A 19,276-nucleotide genomic window follows, 5' to 3' on the forward strand; every position below is an offset into this window, starting at 1 on the left:
GTGTGCCATTCAGAGGGTGAATGGGCATGACAAAAGTTAAGGGAATTGAGTATGGTAGGTTTTATGCTGGGGTTTTTCACACTCAACAGTTTCCCATGTGTATCAAGAATGATCCACCACCCCATGGACATCCAGCAGACTTAACTATAGGAAGCATTGGAGTCACGGAAGGTGTTCCTAATGTGTGGTATACTCAGTGTATGTACAAGTGCCTTCAAAGTATTCACAGCACTTGACTATTCCCATATTTTGTTTTCCAGCTAGAATTTTAAATGGATTCAATTGAGATTTCGTCACTGGCCTACACACAATACCACATAATGTTAAAATTGAACTTTTTTCAACTTTTCATTAATTTAAAATGTAAAATTCTAAAAGAAAATGTAAAGCTGAAATGAATCAATAAGCACCCCTTTATGTCAAGCTTAAATACATTCAGGAGTAAACATTTTCTTGGTCTCTGTGCAATAAGTGTTTAACATGACTTCTGAATGACTACCTCATCTTTGTACCACACACACACACAAAGATAATTGTAAGGTCCTTGATTCGAGCAGTGAATTTCAAACACAGATTCAACCAAAAACCAGGGAGGTTTTCCAATGCCTCTCAAAGGGCACTTAATGGTAGATGGGTAAAAAAAGCTGACATTCAATGCCATTGAGTATGGTGAAGTAATTAATTACACTTTGGATGGTGTATCAAGACACCCAGTCACTACAAAGATACAGGCCTGCTCCCTAACGCAGTTGCCGGAGAGGAAGGACATTGATCAGAGATTTAACCATGAGGCCTATGGTGACATAAACAGGTTGAGTGGTGTTTTCCTATGTCCGCTCACCACTTAACAGGGGGGTTACTATATAGAATTGGAAATACAAAACCATGTTCTGAACAAATATACATTTATTCGAATACAAGTTTAGCTACATGGGATGAAAAAAATATAGCTACCAAAGTGCATTCAATTGACATGTACATTTGTTTTCTGAGCATTAAGACAATTAAGTTGTTTAAGAATAGCAAGCAATAAAAAGGACACATTCTTCAAAATGTTTCTTTACGTAGATTTTTTTTCCGTTTTTATGGTCAAATTAATCTAGATACAATGAGACATTTAAAAGCAGTTTAACAATATTTTTTTTTACAGCAAAGCCACAAACGGTTCTATTACTTTACAAAGAGCTAATCTAGAGCAACAACAAGGCTGTGTTCTGAACAGGGGTTGGAACGAAAATTATTTTCCAATTGTTCCAAAACAGAACCCCAATTTATTTTCATTCCGACCATAAAATAAAGTTCTGAACCAGTTTGAACCACCCCAAAAAGTCACGGTTCATAATGCTCCTTTTTACCAAATAGCTCATTAAAATTTAATTATCCAATTAGCACCGATAGAGAAGCTAGCTACGGAACCCGTAAGCTTGTTGTTTACATGTTTAATTGGTCATTTAAGTGCAGGCGCAAGATCTGACTGAAATTTCACAGGTGGGAAGAGAGCAAGGTGTAGACATTGGAGGTTTGACTTGAAGCGCTAAAATACCTTGACATGTGAACTGTAATGTGTTCAGGACACTACTAGCATTAACTTTACAGAATTATATACAAGACATGAGGAAACATTTTCGAAAAAGAAAAAAAAACATTAACCGGTTCTTAAGATTTGAAAATGAACTTTGATTGTTTTGTGTAGGGCAGTGATTGAAATCATCAAAGACCACTTTGTCTTATTCTATTTCAAGAAGCTGATTAAAGTCAATGCACTTCCATCAGATGGAAAAGAGAACCATATAGAAAAAGGACAGCCTGGTTTTTGCTCAGAATTTCAACACTAACATTTCTGCAAACCTATAATAACTTTCATTGGTGTCTTCACATTAAACATTGTGTTTACTGTTGATTGATTGTTTTCATTGTTGCTTCTGCATACAGGTTCCCCCAGAGAACATTTAACACATTTACACGCAAGGCTTCCACAGACATTGTTATAGTTCCTCTACAAAATCAGATCATGCCTAATTTGACCTCATACAAGTAGAAAGGCACACTAGTGGTTCGCAAGCCAGCTAGCACACAAACCATTATAAAACAGTTTCAAATTGATACTGATCGATCATCTCAATTACAAAAATACTATTCTTATCAAATTATTATTTGTAAACTTTTTTGGGGGTTGGAAATTACCATAAAATAGCTTTGTGCTTATAAAGGACTCCATAGCTAGAGGAGAGAGGCTCCATATGCATATTGTCTTTCACATTTCCTCATCTAATAGAATGTAAACACAAATTCTGACCAACACTCATCACTGGTTAATCACAAGCATTCACATTTTAACTAAATAAAACAGCATTTTTAGTACTGGTAACTCATGATTACTTTTGAAATTGGTAGTCTTGTTACTTTATGCACTTTCAGATCTGTTTAAGAGAGAACATTTTACATTTGAAGGAAAATGCAGGCACTGGACTGTATTACCATGATTACATAGCAATAAATATAGTGCAACATTGACTGAATTATGATGGAGGGAATGTAAAAAGATGGGAATTCATACAGATGAACAAAAATGGTGCTGGTCTCTTATCTAGCAGGATATCCCTATTCCAAATCAGACAGAAGAATACAATGTTTTAAACAAACAGGCAGGAGTTCCCTTCACACACCAGAGCTAAGAAATGGTCCCTCATATGCACACGCACTTAAAGTTCTGAAGGTACCTCTTCAGGTTCATTCAGCTCCATGGAGTGATAGTCCAATGGTCGCCTAAGGATAAAAGCACACACACAACAATCATTACAGTATCATTCTCTAAATTAGTTCATAATAGAACGCCACTGAATAATTCAAATAAATTATTTTGAATGAATATCAAAAGGACACATTTCTCATTGCTGGAGCAGTCTGGATCACCTTGAAGAGCTCACATTTAAGCTTTTCTGAGAACTGCAACAATGGCACCACATGATTATGTGTTAGAAGGGTGAGGTTGAGGCAGGAAAAGTTGAGCTAATCATGTTTCTATCCACTTGGGAGTAAAAGGCCTAACTGTGTGACTCCATTATGTACAGTTGCATAAAGTGAAATGATGCCTCTTCACTTAACCACTGAGCCAAACTGAAAACTTGAGCATTTGTGCATACATATTCTATGCATGTCCGAGTATGCATGCACATTTGGGACATTATGTGTGCGTGCAAATGCATGCATGCATGTGTGTGTGTGTGTGGTCTCACCTCTTTTTGTAGAGGTAGGTAAAGAGGGCTGCTCCCAGTCCCAGTAGCAGTAGAGCTCCCAGCACCAGGCCAATCTGCAGGCCCAGGGCAGACTCTGAGAAGAAACACCATCAGTCAGTTAAGCTTAGCCCTGGACTAAAAAGCACTTCAAAAATGGAGCTTCTCTAGGCTTACAGAGAAGGCTTAATCTGTGTCTTGGAAACCGGCTCATAGGAAATAAATCTGTGCATTGAACTACACTCCCAAAATGAGCATGTTTGACTCAAACGTTATTAGCCAACGTTCACTTTATAAAAACATCAGGAGAGCACCGCGCCTGCGAGGGTTAATGACTCATATATATATATATATATAAAAACACACAAAAGTATGTGGACACCCATTCAAAATTAGTGGATTTGTCTATTTCAGCCACACCAGTTGCTGACTGGTGTATAAAATTGAGCACACAGCCATGCAATCTCCATAGACAAACATTGACAATAGAATGGCCCGTACTGAAGAGCTCAGTGACTTTCAACGTGGCGCCGTCATAGGATGCCACATTTCCAACAAGTTAGTTGGTCAAATTTCTGCCCTGCTAGAGCTGCCCCAGTCAACTATGTGCTGTTATTGTGAAGTGGAAACTTCTAGGAGCAACAACGGCTCAGCCGTGAAGTGGCAGGTCACACAAGCTCACAGAAAGGGACCACCGAGTGCTGATAAAAATAGTCTGTCCTCGGTTGCAACACTCACTACCGAGTTCCATGACAATGCGCCCATGCACAAAGCGAGGTCCATACAGAAATGGTTTGTCGAGATTGGTGTGGAAGAACTTGACTGGCCTGCGCCGAGCCCTGCCCTCAACCCCATCGAACACCTTTGGGTTGAATTGGAACACCAACTGCAAGGCAGGCCTAATTGCCCAACATCAGTGCCTGAACTCACTAATGCTCTTGTGGCTGGATGGAAGCAAGTCCCCGCAGAAATGTTCCAACATCTAGTGGAAAGCAGTCCTAGAAAAGTGACTCCATATTATTGCCCATGATTTTGAAATTAGATGTTTGATGAGCAGGTGTCCACATACACTACATGACCAAAAGTATCTGAGGAGTTTCCATGACTATTGACTGTCTAAATCTGAACAAAGATTGCCACCTTCTGGAGAATACAGAGAAAATGTGTTACAAATACTGTATCAGTCCTACATTGGAAAACTTTGCACAGATTTCCAATGCTGAATAACAGAAATTCTAAATCTTGAGGCAGCTGCAGCAGCTATAGCGAGTCTATCCCACTGGAATAACAGAAGGGTACAGTTGGGTGCTACATTTTTTAGAATTTATTATGCAGGATTCAACTCCATGCCTCCAGGGCTGTTCTGTGGGTTGATTTGTTTTCATTCCAACCAATATCCTTGGCTTTGATTGGCTGGTAGCCCAGTTTAGCAGTTTTTCATTGCTTCATATCTGATAGGGCTCATACTATTCAACACTAGTGGTGTTAAGTGGTGTGTGTCCTGAGTTAAAGCAATGAGATATCCTTCAATCGTGTTGGGGTAATATTCAGCCGTGTTTGCTCACACATATCAAGAGCGCTATGTCCAGGTATTCAATCAAGGTTTAGTGGTAGTGTTGTGTTCAGGCTGCAAGTGTTGGGCTCAGACCAGGGTTGTGTTCGTTAGGACACACTGTAGAAAAACATTTCAAAAAGCTGTGCAGCAGAAAATGAAAACCTACCCATTTCGGACAGTTTTCTTCCGTTTCGTGCCCAGTGAGCACAACCTAGGTTAGTGAATGTTGTTCAGGTGTGAGTGGGGGGGGGGGCTCACCAGTGCTCATGCGTCGGTCAGTAGCCGGGTCGGTACAGGTGTCCCCCTGGGTGAGGGAGGTCTGGAGGATGAGGGCCCTCTGATGGTGCGACAGGGCCTGGATGTTCCCCAGTACACGGAGCCACCCGGCCACACAGGAGAAGTTGGCCACTGAAACACACACACACACACACACACACACACACACACACACACACACACACACACACACACACACACACACACACACACACACACACACACACACACACACACACAAAAGGTGGGTTCTCCAGTTTAAACAGAGATGAAAACACATTGGTAATGTTACAATGTGAAATGACTATGGCAGGAAACATAAAACCAAAACCCATATTCTCAACACTGGATGACAAAAAAAAAACGGAGTATTGCACATTTCAGTATTGTTATGCGCATGAATATCAATGACCAAATATGTTATATGTGTGCTCGTGTTTGCAACTGTGTGTGTGTGTCGTCTCTGTAATGCTAGTGTTGTGTCTCACCCTGCAGGTAGAGGGCAGAGATCCCACAGTGACATCTTTCCTCTAGATAGCCAGCCACATCCATCTCACTGTGACCCTGAGCCAGTCCACTGCAGTCTGGCAGAGAAAGTAAAAGATTGATAGAGAGAAAGAAGGAAAGATATAAAGAGTGTAAGAGTTTGCATGATTAAGGAAGGTACATATAAGCCAGTATAAATACTAATGAGTTGAGACCACTTGATCGAACAGCATTATGTATCACGCACTTAACATCACGAAAAGCCCTATATCCCAAGAAATACGGATGACATGGCTTACTTCCTGGGTGCTCCTGCCAATCACTGGAGAGGGGAGCCAGGCATAGGTTAAGGTCGCTGGAGAAAGCGGGGCTGGGGCAGATGTTGGTCAGGCGTGGGGTGGGGGAGGAGCTGGTCCAGGAGGAGGAGCTTCTCGCCTCGCAACAGGAGCAACGGCTGAGAGACACGGGACCGTCGTCCACTGACCTGTGGTGTACAAACAGAGGCACACACAGACAAAACAATCTTTAGTGACACTAACAAAAGACTGACTAGCTTGACTTAACCTATAACAGGAGTGGCCAAACTTTCTGGCCCGAGGGACAAAATCAGGATTATGAAATTCAACAGAGGGCCGCACAGATTTTTTAGAGACCGATTTCCTCGTAAAAATCAATTTGCAAGCCAGAAAAAGGGCAGTTATTTCAAAATATAAGTCCATTATCATGTTTACATACTTCATAATAATTGTGCAGATAACAGCACCAGAATTGCAATTTTGCTGTATTGTGTGTATCACAATACAATAGCTAATATAATAGCTAATAGCTCTTACTGTTCAAAAGCTAGAAACCGCTCTGTTTTTGGCCAGCCTTGCCTATACCTTGACCAAATAGTTTTATTACCAGTAGTACACAAAGCAAATACAAGTAAATGTAATTCCTACCTGAGTACAGGCATCACCTGCTGCCCTCTGGTGGCAGAGAGTTTAATAAGCAATCTCAGTTCATCACTGAACACTAGTGTGTCACGAAGAGTGCTGTCGGTAAGGGTGGTACCAGCTCTACACACAGTGACTGTGTCAGAACACAGGACTACAGCCCCATTGGCCGGAATTGTGGCCCCCTTGGGAAACACCTGGTCTGTGTGGAAGAGGAGAGAGAGGGAGAAGACAAAAAGTGGTGGTGAGGGAGGGAAAGATACATTTTATTTGTGCCGTTAATCTTTTCAGGGTAGTGTTCATTAGGGCAACAAAAAGTTTACAAACAGAAAAATTAAAATTAGTACTTCTCATTGATTCATTTCAGATAGTAGCCTCCTGTTACACTTTGTTTTGGACCATTGTCTTCTGATTTGTATCTAGGAAACATGACCCTGATCTCACCAGCTCCCGTGATGTTCCCGATGAGGTAGAAGCCGTTATGGTCTGTGATTCCGGTCAGAGGGAGGGCCATAGTTGTACCAGCGCGATACTCTTCAAACACAGTCAGGACCAGGCCCTGTAGAGAAGTCAGGGGCGATCCTAACAGCTCCACAAACCCGCTCTGCTGGCTGTGGTTGGTCCAGTGGGCACCGCCCACCTCACTGATGACCACACCCTCAGGGGGAGGGGGTGGGCGGGGACAAGAGTTCTCCCTCAGAGGTGTGGGTGGGGCCACCTGAAGAACAATATAATGGATTGGATTTCAATTGGCAAGGTCATCAAAATTGTTAAAAGGTTTTTAAAAACAATTCTAAAAAATACAACAGTTGGACAATGGATGAAGATACTCCAATTTTTATAATGCATTAGATATTGACTGAATTATAGCACATAAAACATTTTAATGGCATGGACAGATGAATGATGTTCATGGATTTTGATGGGAATTCAAGTATTCAATTTGTCATCAATTTCAATTTTATTTTCTTAGAACACACTCATATCCACATTTTGTTTTTGTATTAGTTTCATTATGTTAACACAATAAAGACCTAAGTGCCTCATTTGCATAAATACACTGGGTGTATTTGCAATTGCATACAGTTGAGGGTCGGAAGATTACATACACCTAGGTTGGAGTCATTAAAACTTGTTTTTCAACCACTCCCCAAAACTCTGTTTTTGCTTTGTCATTACGGGGTATTGTGTAGATTGAGGAAAAAAACTATTTAAATCAATATTAGAATAAGGCTGTAACGTAACAAAATGTGGAAAAAGGCATAGGTTCTGAATAGTTTCCAAATCCAATGTACAGTTGAAGTCAGGAAGTTTACATTCACTTAGGTTGGAGTCAATTAAACTCGTTTTTCAACCACTCCACAAATTTCTTTTTAACAAACTATGGTTTTGGCAAGTTGGTTAGAACATCTACTTTGTGCATGACACAGATCATTTTTCAAACAATTGTTTACAGACAGATTATTTCACTTACAATTCACTGCATCACAATTCCAGTGGGTCAGAAGTTCACAGACTTCTGTTGACTGTGCCTTTGAACCGCTTGGAAAATTCCAGAAAATCACAGCATGGCTTTAGAAGCTTTGTAGACCTCCACAAGTCTGGTTCATACTTGGGAGCAATTTCAAAATGCCTGAAGGTACCACGTTCATCTGTACAAACAATTGTACGCAAGTATAAACATCATGGGACCACGCAGCAGTCATCCTGCTCAGGAAGGACAGGCGTTCTGTCTCCTAGAGAGGAACGTACTCGCGTGAAAAGTGCAAACCAATCCCAGAACAACAGCAAAGGACCTTGTGAAGATGCTGAGGTAACAGGTACAAAAACATCTATATCTACAGTAAAACAAGTCCTATAATCGACATAACCTGAAAGGCCGCTCAGCAAGGAAGAAGCCACTGCTCCAAAACCGCCATAAAAAAGCCAGACTACAGTTTGTAACTGCACATGGGGACTTAGATTGTACCTTTAGGAGAAATGTCCTCTGGTCTGATGAAACAAAAATAGAACTGTTTGGCCAAAATGACCATCATTATGCTTGGGGGAGAAAGGGGGATGATTGCAAGTCGAAGAACACCATCCCAACCATGAAGCACGGGGGTGGCAGCGTCATGTTCTGGGGGTGCTTTGCTGCAGGAGGGACTGGTGCGCTTCACAAAATAGATGGCATCATGAGGTAGGAAAATGATGTGGATATATTGAAGCAACATCTCAAGACATCAGTCAGGAAGTTAAAGCTTGGTCGCAAATGGGTCTTCCAAGTGGACAATGACCCCAAGCATACTACCAAAGTTGTGGCAAAATGGCTTAAGGACAACAAAGTCAAGGTATTGGAGCGGCCATCACAAAGCCCTGACCTTAACCCTATAGGGCAGAACTGAAAAAGCATGTGTGACGAAGGAGGCCTACAAACCAGATTCAGTTACACCAGCTCTGTCAAGAGGAATGGGACAAAATTCACCCAATTTATTGTGGGAAGCTTGTGGAAGGCTGCCCGAAACATCTGACCCAAGTTAAACAATTTAAAGGCAACGCTACCAAATACTAATCGAGTGCATGTAAACTTCTGACCCACTGGGAATGTGATGAAAGAAAAAAGCTGAAATAAATCACTCTACTATTATTCTGACATTTCACATTCTTAAAATAAAGTGGTGATCCTAACTTGACCTAAGACAGGGAATTTTTACTTGGATTAAATGTCAGGAATTTTGACAAATTGAGTTGAAATGTATTTAGCTAAGGTGTATGTAAACCTCTAACTTCAACTGTATATGAAAACATTAACATAAAGGGGTTGAACAGAGCTACAATGGCCAAACATTTTCTCTGTCCACCCTACCTGTGCTGTTTAGACTGCCTTATTAATTACTTTCGTTGTCACTTTCTCTTGCATAATTCAACAAAGCGTATGATAGTGTTGAGTGTTGATCATGTTATTTTATTGAATAAGCGGTCCTCAATAGGCCTGAGCTTTGACACCTGTTCATGCTTTTATCATCTTAGTTACAGAACCCAAGCCATCGTCATTGAAGGGGTTAAGTCTGAATTTCTTGAGGTAAATAAAGGTGTACCACAGGGGTCGATTTTGGGACTTGTTCTCGTCGCTATTTATATAAAACACCATTGGTCAATCTGTTAAAAATGGTTAACTACATCTATATGCGGATAATACTATTATGTATGCTATTGCCCTGACTGTTGATCTGGCTGTCAGAACTACAGTCAGAATCTATGCAGGAATCCCTTTCTGATTTAAAACCTGTGCTTAATACCGGCAAAACTAAATATGTTATTTTTTAAACTCTTAAGAATGTTTCAGATGAACTAAATGTTCACTCATTAGATGGTTCTCCAATAAAACGTGTTCCCACATATAAATTACTTAGGCATTTGGATTGATATGGATCTGACATATATACATACACATATATACACACACACACACACACACACACACACACACACACACACACACACACACACACACACACACACACACACACACACACACACACACACACACACACACACACACACACACATATAGAAGAGCTGGTTACAAAGTGATGATTTAAAGTTGTCTTTTTCCACAGAAACATATTGTGCCTTTCTCTGAGCAGTAGGAAGCAGACTAGTCAGTCAACCTTTTAATTTGTTGATTATGGTGATATTATTTTTTATCAAAGTACAGCTGCAACTACCAGCTGTGTGGCTCAGATGGTAAAGCATGGTGCTTGTAATTCCAGGGTTGTGTGTTCGATCCCCGCGGGGGACCAGTACAAAACAGTATGCACTCACTACTGTAAGTCGCTCTGAATGAGAGTCTGCTAAATGTACTACTGTTCAACCTTTGGATGCCATCTACCATAGTGCCCTTTGTTAGGTTACAGTTTTGATACTCATCACTTCATCCTGCATCAAAAGGTGGGTTGGACTTCACTAAAGACCCGTAGACCTCTACATTACTCCCAGACTATTTGCATTGCCCCCCCCCCCCCTTCTGGAACACGGCTGCCACTCTCGGTTATTAACTATGCATGGTCACTTTAATAACTCTACCTTTAATAACTCTACCTACATGTACATATACCTCAACACTAGTGCCCCTACACATTGACCGGTATCCCCTGTATACAGCCCTGCTATTGTTATTTACAGCTGTGCTTGAATTATTATTATTTTTTTTAGGTATTTTTCTTAAAACTGCATTGTTGGTTAAGTGCTTGTAAGTAAGTATCTCACTGTAAGGTCTACACATCTTGTATTCGGAGCATGTGACAAATAAATTAGTTAGGGACTCCACCAAACTAGGTAAATCTGCTTTTAGTTTTAATGCAACGTATTTCTGATCAAAATTCAAAATCTATTGTATCTTGATGTTTTGGTGCAGTTCGGGCAATTTAAAGTATTGATTGGTGACTTATTTATGGAGGAATGTAATTGTTTTTCGTGATGCTTTATTTGTGCTTCCGATGACTGTTTTTGTATTTTAACAAGTATATTTTGTGTATAATGCATGTTGTATTATACAGGGTGCATTTGAAAAACAGACCAAGGTCTCAATATGTACTCCCTGTTTATGAAAAGTAAAAACATAGAAAAAGGGTGTCAATAGAAGGACACCCTTGGATGAAAAAAATCAACACGCTTGCCTCTAGATTACACCTATCTAAAACATACTTCACTTTGTTGTGAGATCAGACATAATATCACTATAATCTCAGTTTTCATTTTTGGAAGTTGCTTTCATTTCAGTGCAGCTCATCTGTAAACATTTCAACTGTATTAAATGAGTACTTCTTTGGTGATGTAAGTGTCTTAAATCCCAGACTAAGCTTTCTTATTATATTCAACGAAAAGACAACATGTTCCATTGATCCCATTACCACGGTGTGTTTGACAGGTCATTACAAATCAAATCACATGTCATTTGTCACATACACATGATTAGCAGATGTTAATGCAAGTGTAGCGAAATGCTTGTGCTTCTAGTTCTGACCATGCAGTAATATACAAACATTTCCTCAGTCGTACCGTTAACCCGGAAAAAAAGACAGTGAACAATGATCAATGTCATGTGTTTGTAGAATGTTAAGTCCCCTATTGACCGGGGTGAACGAAGCTACAGCAACAAGGTAATAATGGCTGGAGTCAATTTTGCTTGCTGTTGCTGTTCTCCAAATGGCATTTTAATTGGGCTTAATTTGGCCCAAACATAGACCTGAAAGATTGGTTCAGATTTAGTCCAGTCCAAATCTGATGTTTCAAAAGTGTGGACAGCAGAGTAGTCCTATACAGAAGAGTAGAATAGAGTTCAGTACAGTACAGAAGAGCACATGAGTTGAGCACAGTATAATAATGTACTGAACCGTACTCTACTTTATAGAACTCAACTGTTCTGTACTCTACTGAGCTCTGTGCTGTACTTTGATGTCCCAACTTGTGAAACAGACGTCTATGATTGGTTCAGATTTGGTCTGGACCAACCAAATGTGGTCTTGTTTGGGGCCGAAGATCATTAAAATAATAGCCAGTGTGTAGAATAATACCCAAATATACAAAGGAGAATATTGAATTTTTTACCTTTGTGTACCTAGGTTATAGTTGCCATGAAGTTAATTGCATTTATATCCATAATTATGCATTTCTGTATAGTACAGATCAGGGACCCATGAAGCAATTCCGTTACCGGGTGTAAATCCACTTCACTTACTGTAGTTCATGAACCAAAATATATATTGTCTAATTCAAGTTGTCATATCACAGCTGAAACCCCATTCTTTCTGCAGACTTTGAATCTTAAATTGGAGCAGAGTGTTTAAATGTGGTTATGTAAAAAATTGAAGGAGATTATTGCCAAAATTCTGTTACCGAACTTTGTATCTGCACAGTTCCTCTGGTAAATATATGTTTTTGTAAAAATGTATTTAAATTGTTAAAAGTAGTTTGTGTGCATAGAGTTGTATAGTTTGTTACATTTTGAAATCAATGGTTGGCATACATTTTAAAGTGAAAAATCTTTTTCACTGTTACCATGGAATTGCCCAAACATTGAGCAATAATCTCTTTCTCACATGCATATATTGTGACACATCGTGGTAAAAGTGCAATTTTTTACCAGTGTGGAAATAAATCTGGTTTATATTACACTATTTAAAGTGAGAGTGAAGTACCTTAAGTAGGTGTATTACACTATTCAGGGTGAGCGTGACATACTTTAAGATGTATTACTATTTAAGGTATGAGCAAAGTATATTAAATAGGGCCTCTACTCCAGAGGCTGAGCGTAGTATTATGGGTAGGGAAGAGTATTGAGGGATCCTCACCACAAAAGCAGACAGGTCGGCAGGCAGCAGGCCATTACAGCGGCTCAAGGCCTCGTCTCCGGACTGCACCTCCGGGTCCTCCAGCAGGGGGAGCTGTCCTGGGGTCAACGCATCACTCAGCTCCTGGGCGTCCTTGTCCGAGCCCCTCAGCCGGTACACCACCGCGTCCAGCAACCCCTGGGTCGGGATCCCGTTCTGGAAGGCTGAGGGCGGGCCAAAGGCGCTGCGGTACAGGGCCACTGCGTCCGGCCCGTTCTGGATGGTGTTGGGAGGCAGGCGAACCGAGGGGGCCGGGACCAGCCTATCACTGCCCACCAGGAAGTAGCCTTGGGCAGTGGTGAAGTGGCCTGTGAGGCTGATCTCACGGTAGGGCTTACTGTTATGTCCACTGAACAGGAGGAGCCACACTCCCTGTAGGGAGATGCGGCGGCCCGACGGGTGCCACAGCTCAATGAACTCACCGTCCTCGGCCGAGCCCGGGTTGTCTGCATTTAGCTCGCTGATCAGGAAGTCACCCCGGGCCCAGGGCGGGAGGTGAGGGGGCACCTCCGTACTCCCAGGGACTACTGACGGGGATATAGCAAATATCAAAAGTTCAAAACTCACCACTATTGGGATCGTTTGGTCACTAGTTATATTAAGTTGCTCTTATACCTGTGTTTGTAAAGACATGTTGTTTGATTTGATTACAAGTTGATTACAATTATTCTGTTAGACTAATGTTAAGACTCCATTAGCTGCGATTAATTAGAAGCTAATTGACTCTCACTAGCCTAAGCACCAATGTGTATCACCAATGTAATGGCGTGTGATAGAGAAATATGTAACAATCACCAGTGACGTGAGGACAAATCTTTGGCCAGGGGCACTGGTTGGGCTGTCCGGGAGTTTGTGGCGCTTCCCAGAATACACCGGGGTCTCTTGTCCAACTGGCCACACCACAGCGACTGAGGTAGAGGCATCCCTCCCCAAATCTGAGAATGACCAGCAAGGTTAGTACTTCAGCCTAAGATAGAAAGATAAATAGATGGAAAGATGGCTGGATGAGTAGATGGATAAATAGATTCAAAGAAGGTGTGATTACCTGGCGCTGAGCTGGTAGGGCTGTCTGCCTGGTATGAGAATGTCTGTGAGGTTGGCACTGGGTTGGTCCCCTGGTCCAATGTACACGAAGGCATCTAAGGGCTGTGTCTGGCTCAGAGGGCTGCCCACAGGGAAGTCGGAGGCCTTGCCACTATACAGCGCCACCGCCCCAGACTCCTCTCCTGATGAACAAATCAACACAGCAGAACTTAATCACTCAACAATTCTCACCAACCAACACTTCAGTACAACAGGTTTCTCGTACAGGAAGTGAAACAAGTTGCGTAGATATAATTTCACACATACAAAAATACTACAGGTCCAGCTCCTTGACTAGACATTTCATTTAAAATCTATTCTACCAATGAAAAGCAGCTTTAATAGGAACTCCTCCAGATACAGTTCACTGACCTTTCATGTTGTTCTTGTCAATGGTGATGGAGAGCAGGCCTTCCCTGGAGTTGGACACGTCCACACTCACACTGATCGTTTCCGTCCGCCCGTCCAGTACCAGCAGCACCAGAGGTCCTGCAGCCTGGGACTCACTTAGCTCCACAAACCCGTCCACCTGCCCACCTCCCAGCTTCAGCTCGCTGATACGCGTAGTGGCAGCACTGGAATCAGAGGGTGTGCAGCGGTTGCGTTGGCCAGGTGAAGGTAGGGCCACCTGGAAGCCCCAGTTTTCCCCAGAGACCAGGCACCTTTCGATTGACTCGTCTCCCTCGTGGGCCCCCTCGTCCTCTACAAAGGCCGGCTCCCCAGGGGTCAAAATCTCAGCCAGGACCTCCGCGCCCCCAGACCGCCGCGTCATGTACACGATGGCATCCACCAGCCCCACGGCTGTGGCGTTCATCTTCTCCCCGTAGCGTGTGGCGGACGTGTGGTAAAGAGCAATGGCGTCCGGGCCATTCTGGACGGTGTTGGGCGGGAGGGGGATGGCTGGTTTGGGCTGCATGTCCACCGAGCCAACCAGGAAGAAGCCCCGGTCGTCCGTGGTGTGGCCCTTCAAGTCCAGTACTTTGTAGGCTATATTGCCATTTCCATTGTAGAACACCAGGGTGTAGCCATCCAGTGAAGCCCTCTGACCTCCGGTATGATAGAGCTCAACGAACTCTGTGGTGTCCAGTTTGGGGTTGTCTGCGTTAATCTCACTGATGAGGAGGCAGTGATCTCCCTTGACTGACACAACCAGACACACGGACAGACAAACAGCGTATGCTGTGACTACTTGAAGGGCCAGTCTTCCCATCATGGCTCTCTACTTAACCAAAAATGTCAGTGCTAAAATGCATGGATGGCAGACGGTCTCTGAAAGATTAAGAAAATGAGGAAGACACTTCAGGCATGAAAACAACTATTGCCTAGAAGTCACAGACAATAACATGGAACTGGAGTGAGGATATCAATTCAACTGTCTTCATCACACAGACAAGGGGCAACCTCTGAACTGTTTTCTTCGGGTTTGACAAGTACAGACAGATTGAGGACTATGCTACTGTGGTGCATGTTGCAATCTAGGCTAGTAGAACCTGACATTTGCCCAAAGGGAGTATTGAATGAATGAGTCATCAAAACAAGAATATGATCGGGAATGCATGTCTCTGTCATGAGTCACAGTGAGGATAAATCATGCATGTCTTGAAAAATCACATTCTAGGAAGTGGGTTTCATTCAAAATAATGTATTTATGTAAACATTTGCAAACTGTGCATTTTATTTATTTATTCTCAAAAAAGTGCGAGGGCAGACTTTTTTTCCAATAGTTTCCTAAACCATGAATTAACCAAACGTAGCTGTAATCTTCGGTATGTACTGTTAAAATAAAAATGCGTGTTATTCAATTTTTGATCGTTTCTTACCAAAAGCGTTTCCAGGGAAGCACACCGACGGTGAATATTTTGGCTCGACTACGGTACTCGGTAGTGCAAGGAAAACGAAGAAAGTTGCCTGCTAAAAAAATAAATATTAAAATACCTAACTAGGCTACTCTAGGTGATTTGTATCCCTATAGTGTAAATATTGGAACTGTATTGAATATATTCAGTTAAAATCCTATTCAAGACCACAACTTGTTGCATAGAAGACGCTATTCAAGTCACGGTAAGCTATTGCTTCATCTCAGCGACGAAACGGTTGTCATTCGAGATCATCAGTGCCACACAGGGTTACAAAGTAGCGACGTGATTTACTGTATTTCAGTGTCCCGTCCGCGACGACGGGATTATCGAAACAATGTTACAATCCAACAGAGGACGAATCCGTTTCTGTATTCCGAGAGAGAGATTCGGAAACTTTGTTTCAATCCCTGCCGCTCCCAGCGTTGTGTCCTCATTGACAAAGCACTTTCTCCCCCTGCTCGTGCGTGGGCGGTCGGAGGGGGATGATGCTTGGGTGTCGTTCTTGTTGTGCGTAACATTCCAGGCCATCCAAGTTCAGCCTTGATTTATATGGCCACTTGACCCCTGACTATTCGCAAGGAATGTGCAACACCTTGGCCACACTAGCAAGTTGGCTATTCCTAGCTGAAATTAAATAGGGCCGCTTGACCTTTTAATGAGCATGAAAAAAATAGTTAATATATTGTTAACGTTCATAATTGGCATTTGTCTCTGAATGTAGGGCCAAGTCTACCACTGACTTTCCACATGTTTTTTTTTTTCATTATTCTTTGGACATTAGAAGTGAGAAAAAAAAATTCCACACAGAATAATTGTCTCTTGTATACTATTTTTAATCATACAGTCAATGATATTTGGGAAACAGTCCTGCAAAAGAAGTCGGCTGAGATAAATTGTTGATCTGAACTTTTCCTGTTGATGAGGTGGTGTTGAAAACTGCTCACTTAAAAAGAATCCAGTGACCAGAGAAATGAGGAACCTGTGGTCAAAGTGCGCTTCTTTTGGCTTTTAATTTACTTGCCTTTTAGTACACGTTAAACCTCAATATTTCAGTCACATTTCCTTCTAATTCTTAAAAGTTACCATTCCCCCAATAAGAACTAGGATATTTGGTTGCAAGATATACATTTACAAAGGGTATTTAAATTTGTAAGTGCTTGTGGTTCCCTACAAGGCTGGGTCTCTGCATCCGGGGTCTTGCTCTCAGTCTGGGTCATGGTTAATGATCTTGGACTGGACTGTGGTGTAGCCCAATTCTCAAATTAACATATCTCCATATGTGTTTGCAGATGTGAATGTGGGTTTGATGTCCCGGGTCAGCCATGCTGAGACAGAACCTCTAACACAACCAGAAGAATTTGCCGGCCTCTCATTGTACCAGGATGTGTAAAGATATGTACACCTTCATGTTAAATTCACTTGATGTAAATGTATGTTATAGTTATCTTGTATAGTCTACAATGTAGACCTATAGAATTCAGGAAATTAACCTGCTGTGGTTAAAGGTTTTTAGAAAAGGCCTAGAAAATGACATTTAGTGAAATATATGTGGTGTGCTTGCTAGTCTTGAAGCATTTATGGTTATGAAATAGAAATAGTAGTGGAAGTGGTAGTAAATATATTTTCATAGGCTGTGTGTTAGTTATAGTGACCTATTTTGGTGTGGTTTGCAGGTGTGGAGTTATTAGTGGGCTAGTATAGTAGGCTAGAGTGAGTACTATGTCATCCTATGCCATATGTGTTTTTAAGCTCTCAGAATGTTTTAATTTGAACATTCTGAAAGCTTTGTTGCAGTGATTTCAGTTTAGAATGCTGAATCCTGCATTCAACCATTTAAATGAATGGGGATTCAACAAGCTTTATAGTTTATGAAGTAGGAATGATAGCAAACAGCTGTGTTTAAGCCATCTAAGTTGAGTCAGTCTGCACATGTCAATGTTGGGGTGGTGTTTGTAGCTGTGGTCAGTAGTTGTTTGGTTGTGTTGCAGGTTATTTGGGCACTACAGTATGGATGTGGTCAGTAGTTGTGTGGCTCAGTAGTTCTGTGGTCAGTAGTTGTGTGGTGGTGGTCAGTATACAAGCACAGTTTGAATGGTACTTCTAGCTTAGATGGTTGAAGGCTAGTAGCGGACAGAATTTTCCCATTCAAGTCTATGGCACCTGAATGCATTAGGATTTAGTTGTGTGGTTGTTAGTTGTGGTCAGTTGTTGTAGTTTTGTGGTCAGTAGTACAGTGGCTTGCGAAAGTATTCACCCCCTTGGCATTTTAATTATTTTGTTGCCTTACAACCTGGAATACGTTTTTTTTTTTTTTGGGGGGGGGGTTATATCATTTGATTTACACAACATGCCTACCACCTTTAAGATGCAAAATATTTTTTATTGTGAAACAACAAGAAATAAGACAAACTAATTTGAGTGTGCATAACTATTCACCCCCAAAGTCAATAATGTGTAGAGCCACCTTTTGCAGCAATTACAGTTGCAAGTCTCTTGGGGTATGTCTCTAGAATCTTGGCACATCTAGCCAATGGGATTTTTGCCCATTCTTCGAGGTAAAACTGCTCTAGCGTCTTCAAGTTGGATGGGTTCCGCTGGTGTACATCAATCTTTAAGTCATAACACAGATTCTCAATTGGATCTGGGTCTGGGTTTTGACTAGACCATTCCAAGACATTTAAATGTTTCCCCTTAAACCACTCGAGTGTTGCTTAAGCAGTATGCTTACAGTCATTGTCCTGCTGGAAGGTGAACCTCTGAGACTGGGACAAATCTCTGGATGACTGAAACAGGTTTCCCTCAAGAATTCCCCTGTATTTAGCGCCATCCATCATTTCTTCAATTCTGACCAGTTTCCAAGTTCCTGAAGATGAAAAAGGGTGATGAGAGGTGTTGGGTTTAGGCCAGACATAGTGTTTTCTTTGATGGTCAAAAAGCTAAATTTGAGTCTCATCTGACCAGAGTACCTTTTTCCATATGTTTGGGGAGTCTCCCACAATCCTTTTGGCAAGCACCAAACATGTTTACTTATTTTCTTCTGGCCACTCTTCCATAAAGCACAGCTCTGTGGAGTGTATGGCTTAAAGTGGTCCTATGGACAGATACTCCAATCTCCGCTGTGGAGCTTTGCAGCTCCTTCAGGGTTATCTTTGGTCTCTTTGTTGCCTCTGATTAACGCCCTCTTTGCCTGGTCTGTGAGTTTTGGTGGGCGGCCCTCTCTTGGCAGGTTTATGGAGTGCAATGGTGCTCCATGGGATGTTCAAAGTTTCAGATATTTTTCTATAATCCAACCCTGATCTGTACTTCTCCACAACTTTATCTCTAACATGTTTGGAGCGCTCCTTGGTCTGCATAGTGCTGCTTGGTGGTGCCCCTTGCTTAGTGGTGTTGCAGACTCTGGGGCCTTTCAGAACAGGTGTAAATATACTGAGATCATGTGACAGATCATGTGACACTTAGATTGCACACAGGTGGA

The 19,276-nt window shown here is 41.8% G+C and overlaps 1 protein-coding gene across 2 annotated transcripts; it reads right to left on the bottom strand.

Moving 5' to 3' along the window:
* Nucleotides 1-888: 888 nt before the first annotated feature.
* On the bottom strand, nucleotides 889-16,285 carry LOC135523987 (uncharacterized). 2 transcript variants are annotated; one of them, XM_064951060.1, is made up of 12 exons: nucleotides 15,763-16,285; nucleotides 14,315-15,211; nucleotides 13,905-14,085; nucleotides 13,655-13,794; nucleotides 12,821-13,383; nucleotides 6,933-7,206; nucleotides 6,495-6,690; nucleotides 5,850-6,034; nucleotides 5,553-5,648; nucleotides 5,047-5,196; nucleotides 3,237-3,330; nucleotides 889-2,766 (listed from the first exon to the last, which is right to left on the bottom strand). In XM_064951060.1, the coding sequence occupies exons 2-12, from the start codon at nucleotides 15,153-15,155 to the stop codon at nucleotides 2,703-2,705; spliced, it is 2,784 nt and encodes a 927-aa protein (XP_064807132.1). In that variant the 5' UTR covers nucleotides 15,156-15,211; nucleotides 15,763-16,285; the 3' UTR covers nucleotides 889-2,702. The 2 variants fall into 2 exon arrangements, with proteins under 2 accessions (XP_064807132.1, XP_064807131.1); XM_064951059.1 differs by having other exon boundaries at nucleotides 12,821-13,386.
* Nucleotides 16,286-19,276: the final 2,991 nt, after the last annotated feature.

Source organism: Oncorhynchus masou, chromosome 31, assembly GCF_036934945.1.
Source record: "Oncorhynchus masou masou isolate Uvic2021 chromosome 31, UVic_Omas_1.1, whole genome shotgun sequence".
NCBI classification, from domain to species: Eukaryota; Metazoa; Chordata; class Actinopteri; order Salmoniformes; family Salmonidae; genus Oncorhynchus; species Oncorhynchus masou.

Bases quoted from the DNA above. Each gene is read 5' to 3' on its own strand.
- LOC135523987 (XM_064951059.1), bottom strand. From the start codon at position 15,155: ATGATGGGAAGACTGGCCCTTCAAGTAGTCACAGCATACGCTGTTTGT. The intron at 14,086-14,314 runs GTCAGTGAACTG...TTTGTTCATCAG, and splicing joins TGACAAGAACAACATGAAAG to GAGAGGAGTCTGGGGCGGTG. The intron at 13,795-13,904 runs GTAATCACACCT...GGTCATTCTCAG, and splicing joins CCCTACCAGCTCAGCGCCAG to ATTTGGGGAGGGATGCCTCT.